At 42.7% G+C, this 14,682-nt stretch overlaps 1 protein-coding gene across 4 annotated transcripts in view; it reads right to left on the bottom strand.

Moving 5' to 3' along the window:
• Positions 1-4,100: 4,100 nt before the first annotated feature.
• Positions 4,101-14,682, bottom strand: part of gfod1 (glucose-fructose oxidoreductase domain containing 1) — a 31,877-nt gene continuing 21,295 nt past the window's right edge. For all 4 annotated transcript variants that reach the window (XM_053412330.1, XM_053412333.1, XM_053412331.1 and 1 more), the window contains exons 2-3: positions 9,218-9,411; positions 4,101-8,936 (exon numbers count right to left, since the gene is read on the bottom strand). In XM_053412330.1, the coding sequence (XP_053268305.1) occupies positions 8,196-8,936; positions 9,218-9,411 (935 nt within the window). In that variant the 3' untranslated portion in view covers positions 4,101-8,195. The remainder of the gene's footprint in view (positions 8,937-9,217; positions 9,412-14,682) is intronic.

Genomic DNA, 14,682 nt, shown 5'->3' with positions numbered 1-14,682 from the left:
TATTATCATAAATATCATGAATAGTTATCACGCCTCTGTTTGTGACTCTGTGCAGTTCATGGTGCATAGTCACGGCCTAAAGTTTGGCAAAGAGCACCTGGACAGTACACATCACTGTTTGGAAAATGTTTTGGGACCTGATGAAACTACAGTTGAAACATCATCCCTGAAGTAAGGTAGGTAAAGATGGGGGGGCATCGTGTCTTGAGGCTGTTTTGCTGCCTCTGGGTCTTGGCAGCTCAGAATTAGTATCTAGCATGATTTCAAGATCCATGTCTACCAGTGCATGCAAGGAGAAATGGGGAGGTGCAGGAGGACAGTGCTAAGACTATATACGTTAATGTAAAGCTGTTACTAAAAAGCCCCCTCTGGATTGAACCCCGTGGATTTATCTGTGTCCACAGAGTTCACATTACTTTTCTGACCACTGTAAAAGGATGTCAAATTCGAATTCGTTTTTTTAGGGCTTTAGACGTCAAGTCCAGAAGGAAGATTATTGAATATGAAGTGGACCAAAACATGTGACCACCTGTTTACAACACCACCACAACCAAAAATAGACCAAATATAACTGTCCTTAAAGAGAAGAAAATTCTTAATTTTCATGATATAAGTTTTCTTTGCATGTCTAATTTTTTTCCCTGTTTGAAGAGTAGGAGTTCGTAGTTTCGGAAAGGTCAGTGGTTCGATCCCCAGCTCCTCCAGATAATATGCCAAAGGGTTCTTGGGGAAGATACTGAATCCCAAAGTGCCCCTGAAACGACATTTTGAATGGATACACTGGGTTACTGGGCTGTGAAACATATACAAATCACTTAACAAATCTGGAGTGTGTGTGTGTGTGTGTGTATGTTTCATTTTCTCTTATAAATTATAGTATATTATATTTTCAAAAATGTAACTCTACACACCACCCTCCAGTTAACAGGATTCTTCTCTACGGATGCTGAAAGCTGTAAACTTATGGGTAATGAAATGATTCAAGCCAAACTGCTGTGGTCCAAAACTGGTAGCGAACTACTTTATTGAGACAATTGCATGGGTGACTGGGCTTGCTTTTGTTGCTTGGTGAAGTTTGGCCTCTCTGGTGGGTCGGAGGTTGGAACATAGGTGTGGGACCCCCTGCTGGTCAGTGGGAGCCAGGGAGGGCTCTTGAATTCGAGGTAGGGCGTCTTCAGGAGGGTGTGTGTGTGTGTGTGTGTGTGTGTGAGAGAGAGAGGGTACTCGGAGATGTCAGGCACTATGTGCCACATTTTGTGCTGCATAAATAAAGTCTGATTGAAAATTGATGTATGCAATGGAGAGTTAAACTGTACTTTGGAGCATTTACAGCTACCAGCAGGGGGCAGCAAATGTCCTCAGAATGCTCTACCACTTTGGTGGACATAATATTTAATATACGAGATACATTTATTGATCCCAAACACATGCACACGACATGCAGAGTAGAGAAATTTGTCTTCTGCTTTTGTCTCATCTGGTGAACATCAAAGGAGACACAGAGCAGTGGTCACCCATGCACACTGCGTGGGGGGTAAGGTGCCTTGCTCAGGGGCACTTAGATAGTGGGGGTAGGGAGAGTGCTCTTTGGACCAGAACCGGGTGTTGTCCTGGCAGGTATGTTGTATTGGCACCGTGAGGAATCAAACCAGCGACCTTCCAGTCTGATGTCCGTAACTTTCTGCCCATAGTCCAATTATTCTGCCACTAGTCCACAATAATACTTTTTAACCAGAAATAAAAATTCTGAGCAATATCAGGTGTATGTTTCTCATATTATTACTAAATTTTTTTTATAAATATAGATTAAATCCCACTCACACAGAAACTGAAACACTCAAATCCTTCAGTTGAGATGTAAATTCTGCAAAAGATGCAACACAAACAAAGAAATGAGAGTTGTTATGGATATGTTTGTATTTTTATTCTTAAGAAACTGCAGCATTAGACAAGTTCTGAAGCAGTAAACCATGTTGTTGCACACTCGCACACACACACACACACACACACACACACACGCACGCACACACACGCACACACACACACACACACACACACACACACACACACACACACACACACACGCACACACACACACACACACACACACACACACACACACACACACACACAGACCCTCATTCACACACATTCAGTCACTGGGAGATGAGACCCTCTGGGAAAGGAGTCACACAGTCAATCAGAAAAAGGAGTTGGAATGGAGGGTTCATTGAACGGATGTGCCTCCTCACACTGTACAGCACGCCGGAAACTTTAGGGCTGGGGGAGTGGGCTTCTATTTCTTTAACACCCACCGCCCTCCTTAAAAATGGCAAATCATCCTGAGTGGATAGAAAATATATATTATTCCTACAGTTAAGAACATTCTCTAGATTAAGATCAATAAATATGCGTTTGAGAGCTCAACTTACAGTATGTACAGAGGTCCATGCATCCACAATACATACACGGAACAATAAATATTGGATATAGTCACATTACAGCATCAATTTTTTCTTTGAACAAGCAGAGGTTTCAGGAAGACAGGGCAAGAGTCAGCATTCACCAACCAGCTCACGAAATGAATTCACAATCTGCCTGTTATTAGTTTTTATTAAAAAAGAGGAGAACAGAGGAAACAGGGGAGGAGAGGAGAGATGAAAAGATGGATTCTGGTGGGGGACTGCAGAATGAGATTTGCCTCCAGGCTTCTACCTGACTCCCAAGAGAGACAAAGAATGAGGTAAAGAGCCTGAAGACCTGAAATCAAGAGTCACAATTGGAAAAATGGGAAATGACAAATCAAGGAAACACAACAACTGCAAGTCCACCCCCCCCCCCCCCCCACAACCCCTACTCACTTTGAGCAGTCAATCAGAGAAAGAGGGGGAGAAAGATGGAGGAAGGGTGTGAAAGAAAATGTGTGTGTGTGTGTGGGGCGGGGGGGGGGGGGGGGCTAATGTGTTACTGTGTGTGGAAGAAAAAAACTAAACCACGACAGGTCCTATAGCTTTGGCAGCATGGCTTGCGGTTGCTAAGTAACGGTCTCCGAGGGCAGAGGAAGCGACTCTTTGAGGTCGCTCGTCTCCGAAAATGAACCCCCCCCCCCCCCCCCTCCTCTCCCTCAGCGAGCGAAGTTCTGAGTGTTTGTGAACGCTGGCAAGAGACAGAGATTCGTAACTGGGACTGCAGCTAAGATGGAACTTTTTTCCAACACAGGCCACGAGCAGTGAGCTGAAATGGAAACTAAACAGTTCTTGGCAACATAAATCCAAAACGTAAAGAATCAATTCCTCTTTCCCGGGCCTGTACTTCAGTGGTGACACATCAGGACATCAATCCAACATCATTTGAAACATCATAGACCACTAAAAAGAATATCCAGCGATTCAACATTTATAAAGAAAACATGAGAAAATATTAAAAACAAATATTTGATGTTGCTGGTCTTTTAAATCCTCATAAACTGTACAGTAACAGCTCGATAAGATTCCACTCATGAAATATTCAGTGCTTCAGATTTGCCCTCATCGGTTAATAGAGCGTGAATCTGTGTAGATGGTTCATTCATAAGCAGCAAATGGTTGTAAGCGTTCACGATGTGTGGTGTGGGAATAATTCTCTCCTGCATCTCTGTTATCATCAGCATCGCAATGACTCCAGGATCCATTCGATTATTGTACTCCTGATTCTGTAATATTCTTCGGGTTCCATATTTTTGCTGACCTCCTGCACTGACTGAAGTGAAAAGCTTGGTGTTAATGAAACAGTGACCACAGAAGGCAGCTGGTGGAGGACGAGTCTGCTGAGCTGTTATACTGAGTCTCAATGGAGGAGAATGGGCTTGTGGATAAACCTCCAGTTACGACAAACTGAGAGTCAATCCAAGTTGATTTCGTTGGTGATATTAGTGACTGCAGGTTTTTTTACTTCTTCTTACCCCTGGGACTCTAAATAAAGTTAATTTAATGTCAGCACGAGAGAGGAGCTGCAAAATAATGCTTCTTTTGTGTGTGGAATCTCACACACATGTGCTAGAAGCTGGGGAAAACGGGTAGCAGGTACTTAAAACAAACTATAATTAACCCTCTATTGCATAGTGTTGGCAAAAAAATCCTTTATTTCAATTTTACTGAAAAGCAGCATTATGGAATCAATGTCGATAAAGAAATTAATTTGTTTTTGCGCAGGAAAATCATCTCACGTGTGTCATATTACATAGTGTATGCAATGTCAATATCACCAAACAGTCCAAATAACAATTGGAACTAATAAAGAAATATTGGGTACTGCATTTGACTAAATATAACCTGGATTTTCCAAGTTCAAAAAGAAAAGAAAACATCTGGTACTTGGTATTATGGTTATTTCCATCATTGGGCATTGTTGCAGAACAGCAACACATTTGAATTAATCTATTTCCATTACTTAAGCACCTTCAGGGAATAAAAGCCCAAACTAAAATGTACTTGTTTAAGTACAAATCCACGCAATAAAGGGTTAACTTTCAATTTGTTGAGTGTAACCCTATAACTAACAATGATATGATCCTTCCCCAGTGTAAGACGACTATTTGAGCAACACACCTTATCTTTCTTTCTGGGATTTCCAGTCACCTTCATTGACTTGCTATCACCACTGGTATCCATTGGGCTTTAGCAAAAACATAAAGCAAACTTTAGTCTCAACATTTATAGTAAAACCAGCTTCTGAAAGAGATTTGGTTCAACTGCCTGTCTAACGTCTGATTGAATGTTTTGTTGTCTCTAGTTAAAGGAAATCATTCACCTCCAAATCAGACTGCAAAGGCCAAACATCCAAGGAGCACAGAACCATAAAGCAGAAAGTAATAAAGTGTTTACAGGTTTCATGGGGCAGAGAAAACATATGATGCCTGAATATTAGAGCCATAATGTTAAATAATTTATTCTGTATATTTCCTACACAGCCTGACTATCCAGTGTCTGCTTAGTCCTGCCTGACCGAGGCTGCCAGTTAAATCATGACATAAATGTTTACCTCCTCACTCCGAAGCCTCCATCCTGATTAAGACAGAATAGTCATGAAAATAATAATAATAAGAAGAAAGATGAAGTAAACCCTGAAACTCCACCAGATATTTGTTTTTGGTAAGTCTAAATCAGGCAAACATATGTTTTGAGCCTCGTTATCGGACAAAGGGGGAAAGTCTATATGCAGATTTGATAAGGTGCTCGGTGCACAAGGGTCAATAAAATAACTTGAGCAATCTTAAAGAGAGATAGCTTATCAGTGTTGGACTTTTTTCCGGCCGACCGGTTATTGACGCTGTTTTTCTTTTTCTCCCTGAATCATTGGCCTACACTAGTGTTGTGTGTGGCCAACCCCATCACAGCGTGAACTGTAATGTGCCCTGACCTCATGTGACACATCCGATCAAACCACAAAGAATAAAATGGGTCAAACGCTGCTGTTAGATCCTCTGACCTCCGAACAGCTACAACCACAGACTTTTCTTATCACAGAGAGGGCACTGGAGGACAGTGTGGTGAGGCTGGATTACAACTGGGATGATTATGGACACTTCACTGGTCTGAAATTCAAACATAAAGCTTCTTGTGTTTTGAAGACGATTTTGGTAAATAATTCATAAATGGGGGGAAACTAAGAAACCTCAGTCTGCTAAATACACAACAACAAAAGAATAAATACCATAACACTCATTGAAAACATCTTCCAGTTCCTTGGTTTTTACAAAATAAAATACATACAGTACTTGTTTTATTTCTTAAGACACACACATATCGTTTCATAATATTTTCACATGTTCATTTTCAGTAGTCGTTACATAGATAGTATTTCAGCACAGCTTAAAGAGCTTGAAGCCGCACATAGGGACCATAGGGACCACAGAGATGCATAAACAAAAAATCAATCTTTTGGCTTTTGTAGGTCAGTGTTGTTCGTTCACCTGCATGGAGTGAGACCAAACCTCAAGCCAAATGAAATTTACAAATACTTTCTTACAGCTAACACAATGAGAGGTTGGATTTTTTCAGCAACTGATGAATGATCCCACCATTCATTTCACACAATATCCTGATACCTGCTATAATACACGTGTTTTGTTCTAAACTTTGCTTTGCTTCTGAGTGGTAGAAGGATAAATGTGGTGTTGGTCCTTGTATATTTACTTATTGTCAAAAAAGCCCATGAAAAGACAAATAAACAACAACAAATTGATCCTTTACTCTTGATGTAGACAGAACCTGATCTGATTCATCTGTGCCATAGAGCTACAATATTTGAGTCAATCCTATGTGATACCTCTTTAACACCATAATTAGCAGGAATAAGTGTTTTGTTTATTATATTTATTTATGTTAAATGTGGGTAAACCCGCTACAAAAAGGCCTGGCTGTTTGTTTTTTTCAAGTGCAACGTCAAGCACCATAACTGTTGTGACAAATTGTCCCATTCACCTGGGTGTTACCTTTCCATCACTTTCACACAGAGCTGATAAAAACCTGTGTGTACTGTAGAGTCATGTGACCTACGACTCAAAGCTGATTGCATTCCCACCGCAGACAAAACCCAGATGTGTGTGGGTGTCAGTGGGGTTTCTGAGCTGTACACCGACCTTAAACTGCAAGTGTCTGTATTAGACAACTAAATACTGGAAATGAGTTAAAGATTTTAATACAATTTCTCAAATAATGTTAAAATGCTACTTTAAGCTGAGGGTAACTGCATAGTCAAGTGATAACCTCCGGTTGGTTTCTCTAGCAACACCTTTCACATAGCATTAGTCATTTGACCCATTGTTATTTAAAAAATACTGATTAGTGCAGCTCTACGGATCATCTTAAAACCAACAGGCTTATAGAGTGAAGTCAGAAAGTACTGAGAAACTGATTAACCTTCTTTTTCATGGGATCTTCTGACATTGTCTTAACATTTAAACTCTCAACGACCTAACCCTGCGGACACTGCACAAGTTTCTCAAGACCTGACAAGTTTGCGTGTCACTGTGCATGTTGAAGAGGCCTAATAAGCCTGTCTTATAATGACATTAGCTTCCAGCATCAGTGACCCACTGTATTGCAATATGCAGATTACCCCCCCCCCCCCCCCCACATAGCTAAGTATTGACTCGCAACTTAGTGCAAGACCTTATCATTACCCACACTTAAGGCTCAGTACAGACTATTATGATCCAACAGGTCTCACAGATGTTAGTGTATTTGATGGCTGTGCTTTAAGACGACAGAGAAAGCATGGTATAAACCTTTGGCCTCCCATACAGGACTCTCAAACTGATGCACAGGCTACTGTAACTGCATAAAGCGTTTAGTGCATCCTAACCCCTGACTCCAGGGTGGAAGATAAAAGTATGTCTGCGGCCGACTTCAGCCTGAACATATTGCATACGTGAACCAGGAGGTCAACCCCTCTGACATCCCACCAGCCAAACCATTGATTTTTTTCCTCTCTTGTTTCACACATACTGTGGAAGCACACAGGGCAGACAGAGACCGAAGCTATCAAGCACACAGTTGTTGTTTTGTTTTTTTAAACATTCACTTGGTAAAACTAGCAAGTTCTTCAGATTTATAGCAACAATAAAGCAGTAAAGTTTCAACAGAGCGGAATGTCGTTCTTCCTCGGCTGTCCTCATTCGGACCCACAGTGAAAGGTGTTGACTTCCAGACACATACACACAGAGGAGGGGCAGAGACGAGAGGTGCAATACCCTCGCGGTCAAGCGGAACACAGAAGCTTTAGTTCCACTCCCACATCTGCCTCCGCTGTGGGACTGTATCTCGATCTTTCTGTTGCATGGATCAGTTTGATTTACAGGTGCATCCCCCCCTCTTAAAGGGCACAAGTCGTCCGTCAAAAGGAACAGGAAAGACTTCCTCATAAATAAAAGTTTAATTACTAATCACATTGCTTCACATTCCTCTCCTGCAGAGGCAAGGTGACAGGAAGCCATAACTCTCTGTGTAATAGTGGTGTAACCTCTGGGTCTGTAACAGCAAAAATACAGACATGACAGTCTTAAAAAAAAAAAAAAAAAAAAAATACTCCACGAGCTGTATGAAAAAGGTTCCAACAATATCAAGGTCCTTCTAGCACCACCTCCAGTTTTTAAGATAACACAGTATAACACAGGCAGTCAGCCACCTTTACTACATTAGCACATCAGCTAGATGCTAACAGTAGAGAGACATCCTGCTCCGCCGCATTGCTTCGCTGATTAAATATGCGGGGCTGACCTCTGGTTCTTCCGTCATCACCTCAATGTTCTGCCACTCTCCAGTCTGGTTGGATTTCTTGATGGTGTCCACCACACAAAGGGCATACAGGCAGTCCTCAAAGGTGGCAGCCATTGTCAGAGGCCTCCCGTCCCACGTCCGCCGGTCATCCTGGTCGTGGAAGGCCTGCCGCACGGCCTGGATCATGCGGATCGTCCCGGTGAGATACGGTGAGGGAATGTCACTGAAGGCCTTCTCCGGCAAAGAAGCCTTCTCAAGAGGCGTGGTGTCTTTGAGCAGCAGCTCGGGGCCACCACCGCTCCCTTCGCCCACGCTGTTCTTCTGTCCGTACAGGTCGGTCCCTGTGACCGTTAACCGCCCGACTGTACCCACGACGATTACCTCCTGACGGAACTCTCCGGGCACGTTGAAGTTGAGAGTGACCGTACAGCAGGCGCCTCCCTCCAGCACCATCTGGAATGTGCAGAAGTCATCACTGGTGATCTGACGGATGCCCTGGATGTGGTCAGTCTGTTTGACGAAGGTCTTTAGGAAGCCGTGGACTTTGGCCGCGCGCTGGCCCGTCAGAAATGTAAGCAGGTCGATGATGTAGCTGCCCACCGAGTGCAGGCCACCTCCTCCCATCAGATCATCGCAGCTCCAGTTGTATTTCTTCCCCAGGAGACTACCACTGTGGACCTTTAGGGTGAAAAGAAGAAATTGTGACAAGTTATTTAGCTAGTATAGAAGGTATTTTTGTTAGGACAACAGAAACACAACAGTTTGGGTGGTGTCAGAAAGTGCCCGTGGTTCTAAAGTGCCTTGAGCAAGATGCTGACTCCTTGTCATTTAGGGTCCTGCTCTAACTCAACCTAACCTCTAAATAATGCAATATAATATTGTTGTTGTAATTATAAATTGCAAGAAATCAACTGAAAAGTCCCAAATCTAAAAACAAGAATTGATAATTTTTTGCTCACCTGGGCCTCACAGACCAGAAGCTCCCCAATGTATCCTTCTTCCAAGAGTTCCTTCATCCGAACGAAGGCTGGCAAGAAACGCAGAACATTTCCCATGATGCTCAATAACTTGGGGTAGTACTGGGCAGCTGACATCATTCTGAAGGCATCCAGAGGCGTGGCGGTCCTGTCGCAGATGACGTTCTTTCCAATACCTTGGAAAAGAGAGGAGAGAAAATTGGGAATGAGCCACGTTTTTTGGCTCATTTGCTAAAGAATTTCATTGTTTTAACAGTAGTTTCCCTTCATGCTGGCGATGTTAAGATGAAGGGCCAACGTGCATGAGAGGAAGAGGGAGAAGGAGAAGTAATGTGCTCACATTACACACACACAGACATAATATCCTCTGGAGCTTGAAAACATCCCCTGAAGAAACAATGCAGCACTTCAAAATGTGGCAACTCCCATAATAGCTGAGTCAAGAATCCCTAAACTTTCCGAACTCTTGCCAACAAATCATGGACGCTTAATGACAAAGGATTCACAACATATGTTCACTGTATACACAGCATTGTTCACAGTAAGGCTAAGAGGGAAGATGCTCTTCTAAAACTGCAAATGTTCAGTTTGTAGAATTTAGTGGTGAAGTGTCACATTCCAAGCATGAAAGAGAACCAGTGGTAACCTTTGGATGTAAAAAAACTCAAAAGTTGTTTACATTGTCCGGCTTGGATGACTATAAAAAACATGGCAGAGAGGAACTTTAATATAAAGGGCCGTTTCTAGGATAATGAAAACTATTCATACAATTTAGATAATCACACACGAGTGAAAACATCACTAGGATTATTTTGTAATCAAAATCACATTACACATCGAACCTTTAAAAGTAATGAGAGGTCATAAGGACTCTTTATTGATTAATGTTTTTTTTTTTAATCTTCATTAAAGAGTATGGACGTTCAGTCTTAGGAGCAGAACTGACTGATGTTACATTCGGATTTGGTGTTCTTTCACTCAAACCACTGTCCTAAGAGTGAAATAGCTATGGTTGTGCTTAGATTTGCTCTGCTTGTTCTCAAACTATGCGCTTGGACTCAAGATTTCCTGCGCTTCAGCTTCACGCTGCTTCACTAAATGTCTTCTTCAGATTTTTTCTTCCGCACTTGGATACATTTTTTGTTCTGTCAAACCCCGACAAATAGAGAGCCAGGTGTAGGGTTGACAAAGGTTGCGTCAGCTTTACTTTCGAAGGGAAGCCCGTAAAAAAGCAGAGCTGTGGAGGGTGAAGCAGAAGCAGCGTGAGTGCGAGAAGAGCTGAAGCTGGAGCGATGGAGTCCGAGTGCACAGTTTCAGCACAAGCAGGGGCTGTTTGAGGGCCAGCACAGGGTTCTGAGTGAAAGCATCACAAAATTTGAATGTGAAATCAAAAAGGTCTGCTTTACAACAGGAAGACCAGGGAGGATGGGAAAAAATACATATTGATGTTGCTGATTCTCCGCTGAAGTTATATGCTGAAGTCTGTAAAAAATACAGACACATAAAACAATAACCACAATATAAGTCTTGAGAAAACCTGAACCCCTGAGTGCAGCTTTAATAAGGGCAGGCAGTTATGACTGCAAGCTGTTGCAGTCATAACTGTGTGGTGTGTGTGGTGTAAGACTGCACAGCCCAGAGAGCTTTAGACAGGCTTCACTGGTATTACCAAAGGCCTGATGAAAGGCTGATAAAAAGACGAGCGCAGAAGGCGCAGGAGAGATGGGGAAGGGAAGGAGAGGAAACGCCTGCAGACGCTGTACGAAACCTAATTAAATTCACTTCTCGCACATCAAAAGGGCCACTGATGTCGGCAGCACCCAAACACAACAGAGAGAAGAGGCTGGACTGAAGAGACATGTCTCACCATTCGAGACGGACAAGAGTCGGTGAACAACAAGCAAAACAGATCATTAACTCAATTTAAACTTGACCTTTTCCTGTTACAGGAACATGGTTTGTTCTTTTCAATTAGTGATTGTTGTCATTACTGTTAAAGCTGTTGATGAAAAGTCATTCCGGCTCTAGATTGTGAGAATATACAATGACGTGTCCATGCATGTCTTCCAGAGGCCAAGGTGACGTCTTCCATCTCACTTTAAATTCAGTTCACTATGACATGAAACAGAAGAAAAGCAGCAAATCCTCACAGTATAGAGCTGATATCAACAAAGGTTTGAAAAGTTTGGGTTGGATTCAACAAAATGGAAAGAAGTATCTATCTACATGGCATATCTCTAGAACTATCAATCTTATCGGCTTCACACTTGACACGTATATTGTTAAGGGAGCAGTGTTGAATTTGGTGCGATTTGGACATGTGATAGGTTCACTATTAATAAACTTGGAATAAACAGCCGACTAGCACTCTGTAGCAGCGGCAACTGGGACTCATCAATGATGTGATGTTGACAACAACAGCAACGACAAGTGATTCTCAAGTTCGCTATTCTTCATACTGAGTCCAGCTTTATCAAACTTTGAATAAACAGGTGAGCAGCTCTTTGTGCAGCAGCATCTAGCTGATGTGCCAATGCAGTAAAGATGTCTGACCGCCTGTGTTATCCTGTGTTATCTTAAAAACTGGAGGTGGTGCTAAAAGGGCCTTGATATTGCTGGAACCTTTTTCATACAGCTCCCGGAGTAGTTAATTTTTTTAAGACTGTCATATCAGTATTGTTGCTGTTACAGACCCAGAAGTAACAAGACTAGCCCTACATGGGAGAGAGTGAGCCTTCTTTGATGATGTCATGAGATGAACCAACCTGTTAACACACAGGTACTAATAGTCTCCCTCTTTGTCAAAGAACACAGACGGCAGTATTTATAACCCCCAAAAATGCCATAAGTCTACACAGACACAACTAGAGATCTCACAAGCTGCTCAGACGGATTCAAGAGAGAGATTCAGATTTTTTTTCCAACTCTTTCTCAATATTACACATGTAAAGAGTTACTGTAAATAGTCATCCTTTCCATACTGGCCATGAAGCGATCCTTTGTTGTGCAAATACACTGAAGGAAATAAGGGACATGACTGGACACCAGCACCCACTGGTACTTTCCCAACGTGTGGGCTTGTGATGCTTACAGGGAAAATCCGATCCCATCCATGAAATGACAACACATTTTTTCCAAAGGTCAGTCTTCTTGCACATGCCTCCTGAGTAACGTGCACTGTTTTTACGCAATCTCGAGGCTCCAACAGCTCGTTATCTTTTTATCAAATCACAACCTGAAACGATCGCATAGAGCCAAACACTCAGCTTTTAGTTGAGCATTGTGACTACTAAACAACCAATGTCCCCCACTGCACCACCTTAACTCTACCAAATCAACTACTTCTAACCGTCATCCAGAAGCTCCTCATAGATGCCCCAGCTCCTTGCTTCATCACCTCCTCATCGTCACCGCCGTGTCTTTAGACCCCAGGGGGAAGTCGCCTTTAAATCAGAATCTCTTAATTCATAGGACTTCTTCCATGGTGTTCTACTTCCTGCTGGGGTCTTAGCATTGAAGTATACGTTTCTCTAGAAGTCAGTCCTGATTGAAATAACATTGATTTGAGAGAATTGCTTAAATCTGAATGAAAATTTACAATAATCTGCATAAATATTGTATATTTTGGCCCTTGTGACATTTAGATGTTCTTGCAGTATATTCTGCCTCTGTGTGTCAGCAGCCAGGGGTCTGTCAGATATTATATGTGCACATGCATTGTATGGGCATCCTTCTACAAACGCATTCCTGGAGCCCCCAGAGTGTGAAAAGCAGCATGCAGCCTCTCCTTCAGTCTTGTTGGGTCGGTTTTGGAAGTGAAAGTTACCATGCTAATCCGCCATTAGCGCCAATCGGCCAGGCCAGGAAATTAATCCCTCTGACCCAGTTCTGAGGAGTGCCGTGGGAGCCCCCACCCACAACCCGGCCACTTCAGACACACAAAGTCAAGCAACAAGAGTGCACCCCTGAACCCCTTTCTTTTTGGCAGCAACACACACAAACAGAAACTGGGAAGATGCATAGCCCTGGGTAAACAGCCTTGTGGGTAAATGCTGAATGCTCTTGACTGACTTTTTGGGCATTCGTGTTGAGCTCAGTGTCTGAACAATAGCTCGGCCAAAATCCCTGAAGGCGGATTTCACTCTCTTTCAGCTTTTCTCTTCATGCCAAAAACCATACAAGTCTCTTTGGTAAGTTCCTAGATCGGAAATTATGTAAAATGCACCAGACTAAAGGCAGATATATCTCGTATGAACTTGTGATTCTATACGCAGTGTCTTTTCTGCTCATGCCTGCACTGATGTGTCAACCCAAGCTTAGCACGACCTTTTCAGACAAAAACAGCTCTTCCTCAGGTCAGCGATGACCTTTCGCTCCTCGTGCACAAAGCTCTGAGGGGTCGAGTCTGGCTTACACGGGTCAGAGTGCTGAGTCATCATTAGCTACTCAGCCACAGCCAAGCCCAGAGGGTGACAGGATGTATTGTGTGTGTCCATGTTTCTGGTAGTTTATGGAGGTACCTGAGCAGAAGGTAAAATCACAACAGCTCCTGCAGTAAGTCGAGGGAGAAAATGGCCTTGCACCACAGTGTAGAATATAACAAAGAGGAGATGTAGAGAATGAGATGTACAGAATGTGACAGTGAGCAAGAGTCTGTCAATTTAAGAGTCGGATTTTAAGACAATTATGACAATACTCTGAACAGCATAAATTTGCATATAAAAATCTCCAATTATAGCATAGCCCATCTTATTTAGACCAGTGTTAGACCAGACACCAGGGACCCAGGGAAAGGGAAATAGCTACAGTGATAGTCAGGGTGAAGTGGATCTCAGCTCACAGGTAAAGCTGTGGGCCCAGTGGGAGAGCAGTAATGGAGCAGAAAAAAACTCCAGCACTGCAGCTCAGTCCCTCAACATTAATAATTCATGTCCAGGACATATCTAACCAAGAGACTCCAGAGACAGAGCAGCCGAGAGAGAGATCCTGCAGCATATTGCAACAGCATAGACACGATAATGCAGGTTACAATGGGGAAATAATGGGGATGGCACCATGAATTTGAAATATTGATATTATGGGCCTCAAAAACCGCCAATTTGAATTTGAATATTGTGCTTCAAAGTCAAGAACTCCTTCACTCAACAGCACTGAATTGTAGAAGCCTGCTTCCCTTTAGGTGTCATTCAGTATGACATCCAGTCCAAACACTCACGCACTCACACACCACACACACACACACACACACACACACACACACACACACACACACACACACACACACACACACACACACACACACACAATCCTAATGCTTGGGGTTTTGTATTTTTACGCTTTTACTATCTTGCTAAGACAGCAGCAGGAAGAACAGGTTAAACTTCTGTCTGGAGAAACTCATTTACAAAGAACAGAGACAGTGAGACCCACACAGAGACAAAGAGACA

The sequence above is a fragment of the Pleuronectes platessa genome, chromosome 20 (assembly GCF_947347685.1).
Source record: "Pleuronectes platessa chromosome 20, fPlePla1.1, whole genome shotgun sequence".
NCBI classification, from domain to species: Eukaryota; Metazoa; Chordata; class Actinopteri; order Pleuronectiformes; family Pleuronectidae; genus Pleuronectes; species Pleuronectes platessa.
Note: the sequence above shows the minus strand (reverse complement) of the source record. Positions and strands in the feature narration are given on the sequence as shown.